We start from the raw sequence: 15922 nt of genomic DNA, 5'->3' as shown, positions 1-15922 counted from the left end.
ACAGCGTTCTACGATCTACTTTATCGAACGCTGTGATGATATCAATAAAAGCCGCATACACCACCCCCCTCTCACCTGTACGTATTTATCAGTAACCACATGGAGAGCGGTGAGGTTATCTAAAGTACCATGCCCCCTACGGAAACCAGTTTGTTCAAAAGGCAAGATATTATTCTCCTCGACCCAGTCGGATAGGAAATTTAAAAGACATTTCGCAAAGACCTTTCCGATAGAGTCGAGGAGGGCTATCAAACGATAATTGCTGGGGCTATCCCTAGTTCCCTTCTTAAAAATAGGGACCAAGATACTTCCCCTCCAGGAGGCAGGTACCGTTTTAGACAAAAAACAGGCTTTAAACAATGGATACAGGATTTTACTCCACCTTAAAGGATCCTGCTTCAGGACCGTCATAGGGAGTTCATCAGGACCCATTGCCCCAGAGGCACGCATATTTTTTATAGCCATCTCAATTGCTTCCTCTGTGGGATAATTAATGAGTCCTTCGGGTGTTGCATCTAGGACAATATCTTCACCTGTAATACCATTCCCTGCATAGAGGTCCCGAATATAGTTGATCCATACCTCTTCAGCTATAGGGATGGGGCAAGGGCCTATTCTAGTACCACATCCCTTCCCAATTATTTCCCAAAATTCTCTAATCCTACCATGAACAACTGATTCCCTCAAGTTGATCCAAACTGTATCATCCTTCTCCTTTTTTATTTTCGCCTTTAGTCTGCATCTCTTTCTTTTTAGTCTAGAAATTTCTTTTTCTCGTTCCATAACTCTATCTAGATATTGCTCACGGACTAGTTTATTTATATCCTTGTTCAGGATGCGTAGTATACTAGGCACCACTACCCCTTTTCTAGGGCGGGAAGTCTTTTTTACATGTAAAATAATGTTTCGCATGACTTTTTCAAAATTGACTATTTCTAGCCCACGCCACTCATTTAATTCTATTAAAGTTTCACATAATATATCCTGGACCCCATTAATGGCAGAAGGATTCCAAAAGCACCTTCCTGTGGAAGCGTGGAAAGCAACGTCACTGCCGTTAAGGGACCATGGCGCAGTGGACATGGGATTTAAAGAAATAGTTATGAGCATTATACTATGGTCGCTCAGAGATGTCGGAATAATCTTAAAATCCTGAATACAAGGAAACAAGCCATAATACGAGATTGCATAATCCAAGATAGAAGACCCAAAAGGAGACTTATGTGTGAATTTGGCAGGCACATCGGACGGGAATCTCCCATTTAATATAAGTCCCTCAACGGCCGCTAGTTCTTTTAGCAGAATCTTCCCTCTTTTGTTAGTCACTAACTTATCTGGGAAGAGGGGTTGGGGAACAAAATGCGCCTCTTCTTTAGATTTATTTCTAAAAAGTTTCAAACTAGTATTGGAAATTTTGCAGTTCAGATCTCCTACGAGAATAATTTCCGGAGGGGATGGAACATTTTTAATTTGATCAATATATCGAAATACCTGCTTCAATATGAGATTAAAACGTTCTTCTGGGGGAATATACACATTAAGGATAACAATGGGCGACTTTATAAAATTACTAAACAGATTTGCAATAGTTATAGCGTGAAAAAATTTACTTGGGTCGGTATAATGGGAAAATCTCCACTGCAGTTTATTTGATAATAGACAAGCAATTCCCCCCCTAGCGTGACCTTTCTTGGAAGGGGCAGCTGGCACTTCCAAAACATAGAAATCCTTCGAAACGTCCAGCATATTAATACACCAGGTTCCTGTATACAAATCACATTTGCTCCTAAAGAGAATAAAAGGTCAAATTTCTCTGGGCTACTATGAATCCCTGCCGCATTCCAAGAAATAATTTTCAATGGGGTGTTAAAGATGATGAAACAATTTGGGGTTGTCTGTGGTCTTAGTAGATAAAGCACTGTGCAGCCAATTCCACCGATTATTATCCTCTGTGAGGGAGGAATTCTGAGGCAGAGGGAGTGGCTTTACCTGAGAGACCGAACGTTTCCCCTTAGAGACCCAAATCTTCAGGTCTCTAAGAGGGGAGGCTACCCCATTTTGTTTATCGCCCCTTAGTGCCATCCCAAGGGAAGGGTTGGTATTACCAAGGTTAAAATTAGGGAGAACATCAATACCTGTGCGTTGAAAATTCTCAGCTTGCTGTAATATCAAATTTACAATGATAGGTGAATAAAATTTAACCCTTATACTCAAAACCCTGTCTCGACCAGACAAAGAGACTAGCTCAATGTCCCTAGATTGAATAGGGTGAAGACTTTCAATCTCGCTAAAACGCTTAAGTAGCCATGCTCTGTTTAGGGGTAAGTCTGCATCGAATAAAGGTAAAAAGTCTAGCACAAGAGTGTCCACATGAGCCTTTGAGTTTTTTGGATGGCGGGCAGGAAGAGAGCGGTCTCCAACCTCTAGGGCAGGAGAGAAAGAAGAGGCCAAAGGGTTAGGGGCCCAAGTTGATATAGGATTGGGGCTCTTGTCGCAGTCGATGGAGAGGAACTCGGAAGAGGGCCCTCCATTTGCGGCAAAACTTCCAAAGACATTGGTGGGCAGAAATCACTTTCCACCTTTAAAGACGTTGAGGTAGGATCCAAGTCTATTTCTTCGTTCTCCAATGCAACTAGAGAGGTTTGGAAGATTATCCGTCGTTGTCTTTTCTTCCTGTATTTTCGGATTGGTTTCCTTTTATTCCCTTTATTATTTCTATGTTTACAGTTTTTTACCTTTACCTCTTGTTTATCTTCAGAAAGTTCTTTTTTATTTTCAGACATGAAGATTGGGAATAAATCTTGAACCACTTTAGAGCCGGAAGTGGATTTGTTTTCTTCCTCAATCTCTAGAACAGAGTTCTTAACACAATTGGGCACTGCGGTTAAAGGCTGAACTGTAGTATGAATTTCATGAACTATTGCTGCAGCCTTGATGCCAGTGTCCACTATGGGCGCATTTATTTTCCCCTTTGGAGAACTGGGTTCCGCCTTGGACGGGGAAACACTCCTCATATCTGGTGATTTTTGTAACAGTGTCTTCAGTATTTGGGTAACTGAATCCAAGATACAATCCGAGCTGCCTACAAATTTCCCCAGGAGAAATAGAATGGAGGCTAGTAATTGTTCCAAAGCAATCATGGATTCTGATATCGGTTTATCACTAGCTTCAGCTGGACGACAAATACCAGAAAGATTGAGACCCGGGCTCCTGGAGACATTTAACAGATCGGACATGTCCTGTCCGTTTAACGAAGGGGTACTACTATATAACATTAGCCCAGAGGGAGTAGCACCCCCAGAAGGCTTAATAGGATCCAGTGTCTCCAAATTAGCTGTATTTACATAGCGGCCGCAAAGTTCAAGATCAATGGATAACGGTGAGGAATCCCCACCTAACCTATCATTCAAAGTAAGAGCTTGAGGCATAGGTGGTTGATTCTCTAGTTTTCCTTCAGATGCAGGAACTCCGAGATTACTCTCCCCCTCCCCTTCAGGATGTACAGGGCAGGGATTCACCGCTGCTGCTGTTTGCGGTGGCGCGGTCAGCAAGGATGAAGACAAAGAGTTTGTAACAACTTGAGTAAGATCCTCCTGAACCGCGGAGCGGAGAGCTTCCTTTACAGCAGAATTAGACTTCTTATCCGTAGAAATGTCCCATAGCTCAAAGAGTTGGCATTGACCCTTCAACGGTGGATTATTCACAGATTTATTTCTTGTGCGGATGGTATCTATTTTAGCACCAGGTTTTCCTCCCACTAACCTTCCTGAACGTAGTTTTTTAGACATCTTCTGCAGACTTATCCCACAAATCGATGATTATACAAGTAATTTACCTCCAGAAGAAAAGTCACAAAATAGTACAATGTTAATAAAAAGAAAAATATAAATATAGTTCTGGAGATGCAGCAGTAACTGACCGGTAGTAGATGGCAAGGAAGCGACGTAATAATTTCACAGAATGTTCCTTCCTCTAACTGCCAGACGTATATGATATGAATAGCGACAAGGACAATGAAAGTAACAGGGCCCAGCCCAGCCTACCTCAGCCACTGAGGGCCACAGAGGGCCCGCCCTTTGCCCGGGCTTGCTCCAGCGCGCTCCCGCGACGCGGATGTCAGCCTGGATTTATGGCGCCTCCGGGCGCGTAATGCGACGTGCGCGCCGCTAAGCCCCCTGGGAGTAGTAGTCCTCCCCTCGGCTGCTGGTCCGATGGTAGTGCGGCAGCGGGAGGACTACGGGGCTTAAGGAGCAAGTGGCAAGCAGGTAGGGTTTACAGGCAGCAACAGCAGGTCTACGGGGTCCGCAAACAGTCACCGCAAACAGTTCTGAGAAAGTATATTTTGTAATGTAATGTATAATGTAATTATAATATAATTTAAAAAATAAAATATCTAAAAATAAATAGTTTTAAAAAATGTAGTAAATCGGTATCAAAACAATAAATATAACAATTAATACATTTAAAAATTATCATTTACAAAACCACTGAAAAAACCATAGGTTTCAGACATGTTATAGTTAGGAATAAGCATTTAAAAAACCTTTGAAATTCACTGAAAAAAAACATAGGTTTCAGACATGTTATAGTTAGGAATCAGCATTTAAAAAAAAACTTAGAAATTCACTGAAAAAACCATAGGTTTTAGGGGTGTTATAGTTAGCTGGACATTTCACTTGTACAAAACCATTGAAATTCCTCCGTTATAGTTAATTGTGCTAACTATAACTCGCATGCCCGCAATCCAGTGCTGATAATGTCACATATTACACCATTCATTACATGGTCAGTGATGACATCTCAAATGACATCACTGATGACATCACTGATGACATCATCCAGTGAATGTGGTTTGGTTTGATATTTAAATAAGTATTTATATGTAGCAATCTGCATTGAAGACTGAGTGGATGTATAAGTGTCTGGATGGAGGATTTAGTAGCTCTGTGATTGACTGTCTAAGTGACTAATTTAAAGTGTCTCACTAATTGTTTCGCCGCCATTCGGCGATCGGAGATTGGCAGTGAATGTTTGAGAACTTGACAGATTACGATAGAAACTGTCTAGGAGGCACATATTGATGAATGTGTTACAAGGAAACAAATGTGACGACTGAACAGGCGGCTTCCCTAGAGAAACGGAACACGAAAGAAAAGACACCAAGCGTCGTTCGAACTGAAAAAAGCTAACCCGGCTGGATTTAGTATAATTTTAAAAGAGGCACAATCGGTTTAGAAACACTCACAAAGTAATTCAGCAACATAAGAGAAAACTGAGAGGCCCCCAAGTTGAAGAATATATTGAACAAGTAAACATCAGCAACATGAGACAGTGTGGTCACGCCATTCAAATAAGAATGAGACAGCCCTGAGGAGAGTCCTGTGAATGACATACCAGTACTCGAAACGCGTCGGCATAGTCTTAAAATAAATAGAAACATTGTAGTTTATTTTCACGCCACAACCAAGGAACTTTTTTTCAACAAAAAAAAATGTTCCTTGTTGCAAACTTTATTGACCAAGTGACTGAATGAGATAGGTATCAAGTAGAGGTATTTAAGGAAGGTTCAGGATTTTTTTATCCTCCTTGTTGATCATAAAAGAAGTGAAATTTTTAAAGAAAACTTTACTTTTGTTTTTGAAAATATTTGTTCACAATTATTGAATGTATGAGCATTATTTATCCTTTTGGTAATTGTCTTAAAATGTTTATTTACGTGTTTTGTGATGTAGCCATTAAATTATGTTTTTTTTCTTCATGTACCAATGTATGAAATGTATAAATTAAGGTTATAAGTCAAAAAATAAAAATTAAAATACCGGGATGAACAGAAGAAATGTGTTTGTCTTTAAGCAAAAATAGATTGCGTACTTTCCAAAAGGTTTTTTGAGGTGTAGGCTATTCTTCTAGTGATTATAGTGCATTGGTTATCAGCATAAAGAATGTTATATTATGTCATACAAGTAATCTTCTTTCTACCTGCAGGTACCTGTAGAGCCCAGCGATGGTTGATATAGCAACAGATGTGGTTGGTAACATGTCACCGATGATAGCAGCCAGGACCCCTCTGGACCGACATCTATAGTTTGGGACTGTTGCCGGATCCTCTCTCCCTGATAATAAGGCTATGGTGCTCAGCGTTGCTTTGGCCTCATTGGCATATGAATTATAGACCTCAAAGCCCAGGGTGATGTTGGGTAAAATGTTAGGGTTCTTGTTAATCTCCTCAATGGCGTAAGCAAGGGCAAAGAAATGTCGAAGGAAACGGGGGGAATCGCTGCAAGAAAAATAGATTGATTTGAGTTACTTATGGTATGTTATGTTATGTTATAACTACTTATATAGCGCTCAGCTGCCCCAGCGAAGGGGCATCCTGGAGCTTACAGCTAAGAAAAGAAAAGCATACTACAAAGAGGCCCAGTAAGACATATTTCCACAAGATTTTATTTTTTGAAGGGAAAGAGATGGGTCTTAACTGGCTTCCTGAAGGTCAGCAGGTCATCTAGTTCTAGTATGTGGGTCGGTATAGAATTCCACAGTTTTGCTGCCAGATAGCGGAAGAAGCGGCCTCCGAGTCTGCAGTTTTTTATCTGAGGCACGGTAACCAAATGCTGCCCCGTAGAGCGCAATGCACGAGAGGGGACGTATGGGATCAGCATGTTAGCAACCATTTTAGGTGTGGCCAGTTTCAGAATTTTAAAGGACAGACAGAGCGTTTTAAACTGAATCCTTTCAATTCAATTCAAAAGTGCTTTATTCGAGTGATTACTCATAAAAGCAAGACATACAAACATTTTAAAAAGCAATTAAATATACAATTACACAGAAATTACAAAGCACTTACAAATCCATAGAACCATTGTATTTAAAACAACTACAATGTTAATAAGCGAATAAAAAGGTGTAAAAGTTCATTATTAAAATCTTGATTTTAAATGACCAAAGTTAAAAAACAAAAATATGCATTTCACGAAGACACTGATATAATACATTAGCAGGGAATAGTCGATTCACTAGCAATCTCTGCTTATCATCGGTGGAAAATAGTTACATTACTAGCAGTCTCCTCCTGATGATCCAAGCCCACCCACGATATTTTGCAGTGGCAATTATGATCCATGTAAGGGAGGTTGTACATAGAATGTGGAGAAGTGTGGCTCACTGGTTAGTGGAGAAGTGTGGCTCACTGGTTAGAGCAGGCAGACCCTGAAGCAGAGGTCAGACCCGGGACCAGGGTTTGATTCCCGACGCGGCAGGGTGTTGAGCTCAAATGTCCACGGATTCGATAATTCTCGCTTCGGTGCCTGACCTAATCATGGGTTCACACTCTGCAACTCTGGGCATTAAGCTTGCTTAATCTCCACAATGGCCCCCCGTGGCGGGATGCCTGGCTTTCACCTTGGGGATGCCCTGTAGGGGCTATCTCACAGGGAAAAACCAGGACGGGTTCCCAAGGCAAGCGCGGAGATACCCCTTCGGGGGTCTAATCTGGCGCTATATAAGAAACATAATAATAATAATAATAATAATAATAATAATAATAATGCGCAACGCAACTCTACTACATGTGGTACCAAGGTTTCTGCACATAGGTGCCAGCCAAACTCGTCTAGGGACACTATAGATTTTACAAGAGAACAAAAAATGTCCGAGAGATTCTCTTCCTAAGCCACAAGCAGGGCAGATAGTGGACCCTCCAGAGCCCCATTTTGCTGTTAGTGATCTTAGGGGGAGCGAACAAGCTCTCATTTGAAACAAAAGTTTCTTGTCTAAGGGTTTAGATATAAAATCCCAGTACATTTCAAATACAGGAAACAATTTGGCCTCCAGAAAACTAACAGCCATAGACCCATTATTAGAATGACGCAAACTGGCGTTAGCAACATATTCCCAATACATATTCTTTAAGATTGACTAAGACGGGAATAACGCTCCTGAATCCTTTGTGCCATAGGGAGCCAGAATACCAGGAGACAATGTTTCCTGTTTTACAGAGTTGCTATTTTTCATATTTTCACCACAGGAGAGACAGTAACAAGCAGCCTCACTCCTTGCTATCCCTCCGCTTCCCCCCCCCCCTAGCAGTAGGTGACAGGAGCCAGGAGGAGCAGCTTAGGACTCACTCCTCAAATGCTGCAAAACCTTATCTGGAAAACACATCCCTCAAAAATCAACAGCTTTCTAAGAAGATGGGTCTAATGCAAAATATACTTCATGCCATCTAGTGTAAAAACCCAAGAGTACAAAAGCCTACCAATGTTGCTGTTGCAAAAGATTAAAGGCCCTTTCGTGTCTATGCCAATCTTCTTCCAAAGACCACCAAGTAGCACAATCGGAACCAAAGAAGGAGGACATGTCTTTATTTTTTTATCTGAATTGTTAATACCAAACATCTTTGACCTCTCAGTCAATGCCATCATCCATTGAAGGTGACCTATGCACAGCTCTAACCCATCTCTTGCTGATAGGAGTATTACATTACTATTAGGAGCAGTCTTTTATCAGATGCATGTGAATGTTGGCAGGTGGTATCAACTTATCTACTATCAACACAGTATCATCTCCTACGGTTAACTCATAAGCAATTTTAGAGAATGGTTGTAACCCAGTAGAGATATTTCTCTCCTATGGCCAGCCTTTGCTCACAAGGTTTTTGACTTCAAGCAGCCTTTTATCCTCCTCACATGCCTTCTTCCATCCCTCTTCAGGGTACACATGTAATAGAAATGTTGACTGCCACAATAGAACGCATATCCGCATCCTCCTCCCCATACAGGTGTTCTGGGTAATTTATGGTTAGTCTGGAATGAAAATCACTGCTACCATTACCATTACCTGGCGTATTTCAAAAATGTTGCGGTGAGTCTAGCAATATGTGCCGTAGAATTCTTTACATTCTACTCATTAAAAATTGTGAGGAAACAACATATATTATATGGTGTGGTTGGGTGACCTCACCAAGTAATACACTTACCAGCCTCATTAGAAATCTTATATTTCTTTTGTCAAACCCTCAGCTCAACCCTGGGTGTCTGTGGCTCTGAGAAGCAAGGCTTGCACCAACTAACATCAGTAAAGCATTTAAACAGCACCAGAAACATTGGGGAAATCAGAAACACACTAAAGAAATCTGATACAAAGTTATAAAAAAATAGACTGTATTTTGTCTATTTTTAGACACCAAAATGAAAAATATGTACTTGAAGGTTTCTGAGATATGGATTTTAAAAGGTATAGTATTATTGTAAATCAGAGCATTTCACTCAACCACAAACAAACATTGGCAAATTTAACAAAGTTGACTCTAGGAAACGTTTGTGCTACTTGTAATGCAGTCACTTGGAGCTACTTTAATGGAACAACACCAGCTGTGAGCCAGCCAAAGGGACCAGACCAGTCCTCAGAAGCAGTTACCTGAGCAGGTGGAGCAGCATTCAGTCAGTTCTAAACACTTTTATCTTTGGAAGAGCATTGCTATCAAAGTGGTCCTGATGCAAAGAAGAAGGATGAGGAAGATGTTCTAAGGAGGCTTTGGGGGTGATACGGTCAATGATGGTCTTGATGTAACTATTTCTCGGTCCACATAGGGAGTAAGTTAATCCTGGTCACAGGGTTGATATCCATCAAAGTTCCCTCGGTGCCGGAAGAAGTCCATTCACCACTGGACTACTAGTCCCCCAGTATCATGGTCACATGTCAATCTTTTCTGGGTTCATTACTCATCTTCTGGAGGTCTGAGATGCACTCCGGTGATACTCATGGGCTCAGCTAACTTGAGAGCAACATTCTGCTTTGGGTCCTGGTCACTGGTGCTGCACAGCGGTGTTTGGCTGTGAATTGAAGACTTAGGGCTATCAACTTGTCCCCGCCATCTTTTGCAGCTGGTTTGTCCCTGTGCTGTGAACAGGAGGCCAGTTGGCTTGGAGTCTCTTGGCTTTAAATGGGTTCTAGAGACAGCTTCTGCTTGAGCAGAACATGGCAGGAACAGTCCCTGTCCTTTGCTAACCCTCAGGTTATTTTATGTTATGTTACATGGAAATTTATAAAGCGCAACGTACACCAACAGGTTCCTTGGCACGGTGAAAGTGAGTAAATAAAAGCAGCGTTATGCCAGGGACAGCTAGTTGTAGGCCACAGTGAAGAGCCAAGTCTTTAACAGTTTTCTGAACCGCAGATAATCTCCTTCAAGCCTGAGGGAAGCAGGGAAAGCATTACAGATTATGGGACCCAGGAAAGAAAAACTATTCCGCTGATACGTTTGCGATGGATTCTAGGCACCGTCAAAAGGTTCTGGTGCGAAGATCTCAGTGTTCGCTTGTGTTAGTTGTTTATTGATCAAAGATACAATAAATCTTGGGCCAGTATTTTGAATGTCTTTAAAGAGTGTGCAACCGGTTTTGAACAAGGCTCGTTGCTCAACTGGGAGCCAGTGGAGGTCTCTAAGCACAGGGGTGACATGGCATTGCCTGTCCTTAGGAAAGATGAACTGCACAATGGTGCAGCCTCTTTTTGCCAGTTCAGGGGGCAAAAGGGAATACCTTTCTCGATTCTTCTCCCGGTCCATTCATGATTGAGTTTGGGGTGCCAAGGGTGCACTATTTAAACTCATAAAATTCCCTTGGGGCAGCATGCAGTTGGCACCCAATGGGCTACCGGGTTCCCTCCCACCTGATGATCCCTTCCTGCATAGTTTGGCCTCCAGGCATCCCAGGATTCACTTCTCTGTCCACTTCGAATACGGCAAGGCCCCTCTTCCAGCATGTGGAGCTCCCTAGCCCAAACCATAGATGTGGCTACCAAAGGGGTCTACATTAGGGGTTGTTGGTAAACTTTACCACACTGGTGAAATAACCAGAGTCTGCCCACTCCCCGCTCTGATTGGACAACTTCACCAACCGTCGCATAAAGGAGTTGCCAGTACCCACCCCTTAATCAGTGTGGCATATTACATTTGCACTGCAAGGTGGACGAGTCTCGACGCGCGCAGCGCCTGAAACTTTTTCACTCCTTAAAACTGAACATTTGCTTTCAATTCATAGATACCATCAGCAAGGATAGCTGGGGGATTTGTCCTACAACCGTGACAAGCCTCTCCAGGTGCTCCCCAGTAAGCACATCTGAAAGGATTTGTGCCAAAGAGCTGCATGAGGCTTTAATACGTTTAGGGAGCTCGTTTTTGACCTGCAGCCACTGCTGAGAGTCAGTTTTTAGTATCCTACCTTTTGGGGACCTGGAGAGCAGAGCAGCCAGCACAGCTGAGAGTCACCGTGTTCACTTTAACGCATACGGACGCCGGAGGGTAGGAGAACTACACCTCCCAGTGTCCCTTGCACTGCGCACGCCACTGATGGCCGCCCAGAGTGCCAGGAGGCGCACAAAAGGACGCTGGGGCTCTCGCGGCTCGGGATGCACGCGGATGTGCCCATGCGAAGCCCGACACAAGGGCGAGACCGTCGTGTGCTGTCAGAGTCTGAAGGAGGCTGGGCTGGGCCACCTTATTTGGGCCTACTGGACAAGGACTAATGAGGAGTAAGGTAATGTGAGAACCTTGCTTTCTTAAATTTGACAGTATTTTGTTGCTTGGAGGACTAACTCACTGCTCTAGGGGTTCCCAGATTTATTGTTTAAAAATGAGCAAGCAGAGAGGGGTAGTCGGAATTCTGGACGATTTTATCGTAAGGGCAGAGTCAGTACTTATGCATGAGATTCAGGCAACAGAGAGAAGATTATCTCTGGATCCTGTCTCGCTTCAAACACGCCTGTCACTTGGGGGCCTGTTGATCCAAACACATCGGACATTTCAAACATTTCCCCCATGACAGCAGTACCTAGTACTCTAAACCCACCCATGCCATCTTTATCACCCCTGGCTACCCGGAATTTAAGTGCACCCTCCACTAACACCCGAGGGAATTCCGGCAAAACTGCCAGAGGCCGGACACTAGTTGCCTCATCAACCAAAGGAAAGAAAAATGTGGTCAAAATAACCCAGACCAAGCCCAAGCAGAAAGCAAAAAATGCAACACAGTAGCCCTTAGTAACAGCTTGGAAGTGGTTGAGGTTGTAACCACAAACTCGGTTGCCTCGCAGACTGATGACAGCTTAGACAATGGACGCAGTGCAGTTGACATGGCCTAGCAATCCTGGACACTCTAATGGAAGGGTTTGCAACAAGATTGGATCGTATAATCGAGAACCTTGTAAAAAAACTGGACTCGCTATGGGAGAAATTGCCAAATTCCAATCCATTCCTGGACAACACAAATGGGGAAGGGGGAAATAATGCTACTACTACTACAACTAAACTAGCTTTAAATGGTAAATATGATTGCAATAGGGTAATGCATCTACCGAGTATTGCTGACCCCATGGTAACCCCACTATCATGCGTAACTTGTGGGAATAAAGGGGCGCGCCCCATAGTAAATATTGATCTCGCCAAGAGAGGTAGGTCAGGATTGGATAGCACAGGTAACCTGCACATGGCAATAGGTAGAGTCCAAGATAGGCAGACCCAGCTGGGTACAGGTGCAGCCGTTCGTACCAATGATATGAGGGCAGGTGTCCATAACTTAAGTGCAAATTTTAATCCTGATGTTCTACACCTGCCACCTGCCTCCGGCCCTTATGTGCTTGTTTTAACTGGTGTTCCAATTCTTGTTGAGGGCCAGAGAGAGTCATGGTCTGATCTCTGTAACAAATCAGTAGATTGGTTCCGCAAAAATAAGAATTTTGACCCGCACATGATGGAGGAAATAATTATGGTCAGGAGAGTGGAGTGGGTGGACCAATCAAACAAGTCCATAGACGGCGACTGTATTGTTTTACATTTTTGCAGACCCCAATTGGTCCGACGTTTACTATCCATTAGAGAAGAGTCACAACAGATATCAGTGCACTCCCCCAGGACTAATTTTATAAACCTCTAACAATACCAGTAAATTTGAAGCATTTACGCCACAAACTAACAGGTTTTATGCACTTTCCAACTTTGATACTCAGGACTGACCACCAACTGTGGCACCCAACATACAAGCCCCCAATAGGCCAATGTCAAGTACGACCCGAAGACCTAATAGAACTATAGAGAGGACAACTATATCTAGAGGCAGTAATGGGGCTAATTTGAGTATCCTAAGCTGAAATATGGCAGGATTGCGACCCAGACTCGATAACCAAGAATGGCTAAATATGATAAGGGAGCATGATATTGCCATGTTTCAAGAAACCTGGGCAACAGAAGATCTGTACATCGAAGGGTTTCACTGTTTTAGCGTGACAGCCTTAACACCTAGGATGGGCAGACCATCGGGAGGACTATTTATAGGGATTAACGTGGCTGCTGGCGGGAGTTTTAAGGTAATTCCAACCCGCAGTCTAGACTATCAGGTTGTGCTCTTTAAAAACTTTATAATAATGACTTTTATTCCGTCCCATACAAGAGTTTTATTAGGCTTTTCGATTTTATTTCAAATTTGGACTCACAGTCCAATAAGGGGGACCCAATAGTTGTTTTTTCGGGGGCGATTTTAACGCTAAAATTCCTGGCAAAGGGACTGATGGAAGGTGGGTCTATTCCAGGCAATCTGCGCGCAGAGGCGCAGAACTTGCCCTGCTCATAAGATCTCACAATCTAGTCAATGTCATGGATCTGGTGGGTGGACCAATCACAAATGACCATCCAACATTTAGGGGTAGGGGCTGTAGCTCCACATTAGACTTTGTTTCATCTGTCCCTTAATTGAAGATCAATTAAGGGGAGCAGAATTAATCACATCTGACTTTGGAGACCATAACCCCATTAAAATAACGGTTGAACTCTGCCCCCATACCGGTCTTCCAGATTGAATGCGGGGCTACAAACGCCATCGACTGACATTTCAAGATTGCATTGGAAGGGGGTCAATAGTTGTAAAGTATTTAGGGAACTGGCTAAGGAAAATATGCATCTTATTGACTCTTGTCTCTCACTGCAATCTTCACACACAGTGATAATTCAGGATTTTACCAATCTATGTCAAGCGATTAAAACCCTTCTCTCAAGACCCATATCTCAAGAAGAAAGCACCCCTAGATGGTTTAACCATGAATGCACGTTGGCAAATAGGAAATTTAATTAGGGCACTATCAGCCACCCCGAGGTGTGCAACAGATGTTCAAATGGCCAGAAAGAAGTACAACGGGGTGATTGCAGGCAGAAAGAAGGATCTCCTGACTGAACATTGGGAAACTCTTTCTGAGGCAGCCAGTCAGAAAAAAGGCAATATTTTTTGGGCAGCAGTAAGGGATCTCAGATCTATGGATCAGTCATCAACCCCTATTAGCTGCAACATTTCCAGTGATGCATGGGTCAAACATTTTTCAGAAATATATGCCACACCACTAAAAGTGGTAGAAACCTATGCTCCCGGCAGCCCAATACATATAGAGATAAGTATCTCAGAAGTTGAAGAAGCCATCAAGCAGAGTCTAGGGAACAAAGCCCCGGGGCCAGACGGGTTCCCAATAGACTTATTCAAGTGGACCCCGGATTTCTGGGCCCCATTGTTACTGAATGTTTTTACCAGTTTAACTTTGGCAAACCTACCAGGTACATGGGCCAAGAGTATAATAGTACAGATCTTTAAGAAAGGAGACAGGTCCCAGCCATGTAATTACAGACCCATGTCCCTAATAGATAATACCCTTAAAATTTTAGGTCGAGTTCTGTATAATAAAATGTTAGCCTTGACAGAAGAAAACAACATTTTAAAACCATGTCAGTTGCGATTCAGGAGCAAGGTTGGAACAATTGCACAATGCCTTAACCTCAATTTGATTGTAGAGAAATATACCATTGCACGGAGGTCCCCGATTTATATGGCATTTATGGATTTATCCACAGCTTTTGACCTTGTGAATAGGGCAAAGCTGTGGACAATCCTTCTGGCAGGAGGGCTGGATGAGCCATTGGTACACTTCTTAGCGTACCTACATAAAGATCTTCAGGCCCAAGTGAGGATTGGTATGGGAGGTGAGGTTTCGGGGGACAATTGATGTAGGTAGGGGGGTCAGACAAAGCTGTGTTTTGGCCCCCCTTCTCTTCATTATATACATCAATGGGCTGTATAGCTCTTTGAAAACAGCTACCCAGGATGTCCACAAAATAAATTGGAAACCCATCCCTGTGCTCCTATACGCAGACGATGCGGTCCTTATAGGCCGCACCCCAAACTCCCTGCGCATTCTGGTCCAAAATGTTAACAAGTACATGAATGGGTTAGACTTGCGGGTTAATTTTGAGAAATCATTTTTAATGTGCAGTGGACCTGGGAAGTGAGAGATAGGCACTATTACAGTAGACAGCCAAAAACGGACCTACATACGATCATTTGTCTATTTGGGGTTGGTCTTTGCTGTGAACGGCTCCTATAGTGAGCATTTAGCCTACTCCTGGAGCAAGTTCTCAAAGGCCAACAATTCGATCTTGAGCATGCCCCGTCCAAAGACTACTGGGGCCATTTTAGCAGTTCAGAAAATCTACAAACTTCAGTGCATTCCGGTGGCCACATACGGTGCCGAGATCTGGGGTATAGCGAAAAGTTGAGGTATTCAAATGGTAGAAAATAGGTTCTGTAGGAAACTGTTGTGTATCCCAATCTCGACTCCCCAATATATATGCCATAAGGAACTTAACATGAATTTTATATCTGATTTTATCCGCGCTCAACCTGCACTTTTTTGGTTATCAGTGTGAAAGAATCAAGCTACCTCTCTGACCCGGCAGATTATTATTGATTGCCTAAATTGTGATAAATATACAATAGAGAGCGGGATGTCTTGGAATCTTGGAAAATACTTGTGCGCAACTACATGCTTATTGAACAGTATTGTCACCCGCTGCATTAATATTTGACCTTACCAATGAGCCGATGGAAGAGGA

General features: G+C 42.9%; 1 protein-coding gene across 1 annotated transcript in view; it reads right to left on the bottom strand.

Moving 5' to 3' along the window:
• LOC147689411 (vomeronasal type-2 receptor 26-like) overlaps positions 1–6267 on the bottom strand; it is a 511044-nt gene extending 504777 nt beyond the window's left edge. Inside the window, exon 1 of the mRNA XM_086939923.1 lies at positions 5980–6267. Within this exon, the coding sequence (XP_086796049.1) occupies positions 5980–6039 (60 nt within the window). The 5' untranslated portion in view covers positions 6040–6267. The remainder of the gene's footprint in view (positions 1–5979) is intronic.
• Positions 6268–15922: the final 9655 nt, after the last annotated feature.

The sequence above is a fragment of the Lissotriton vulgaris genome, chromosome 10, assembly GCF_964263255.1.
Source record: "Lissotriton vulgaris chromosome 10, aLisVul1.2, whole genome shotgun sequence".
Taxonomy (NCBI): domain Eukaryota; kingdom Metazoa; phylum Chordata; class Amphibia; order Caudata; family Salamandridae; genus Lissotriton; species Lissotriton vulgaris.
The sequence above is the reverse complement of the archived record's forward strand: the minus strand, read 5'-3'. Positions and strand labels throughout refer to the sequence as shown.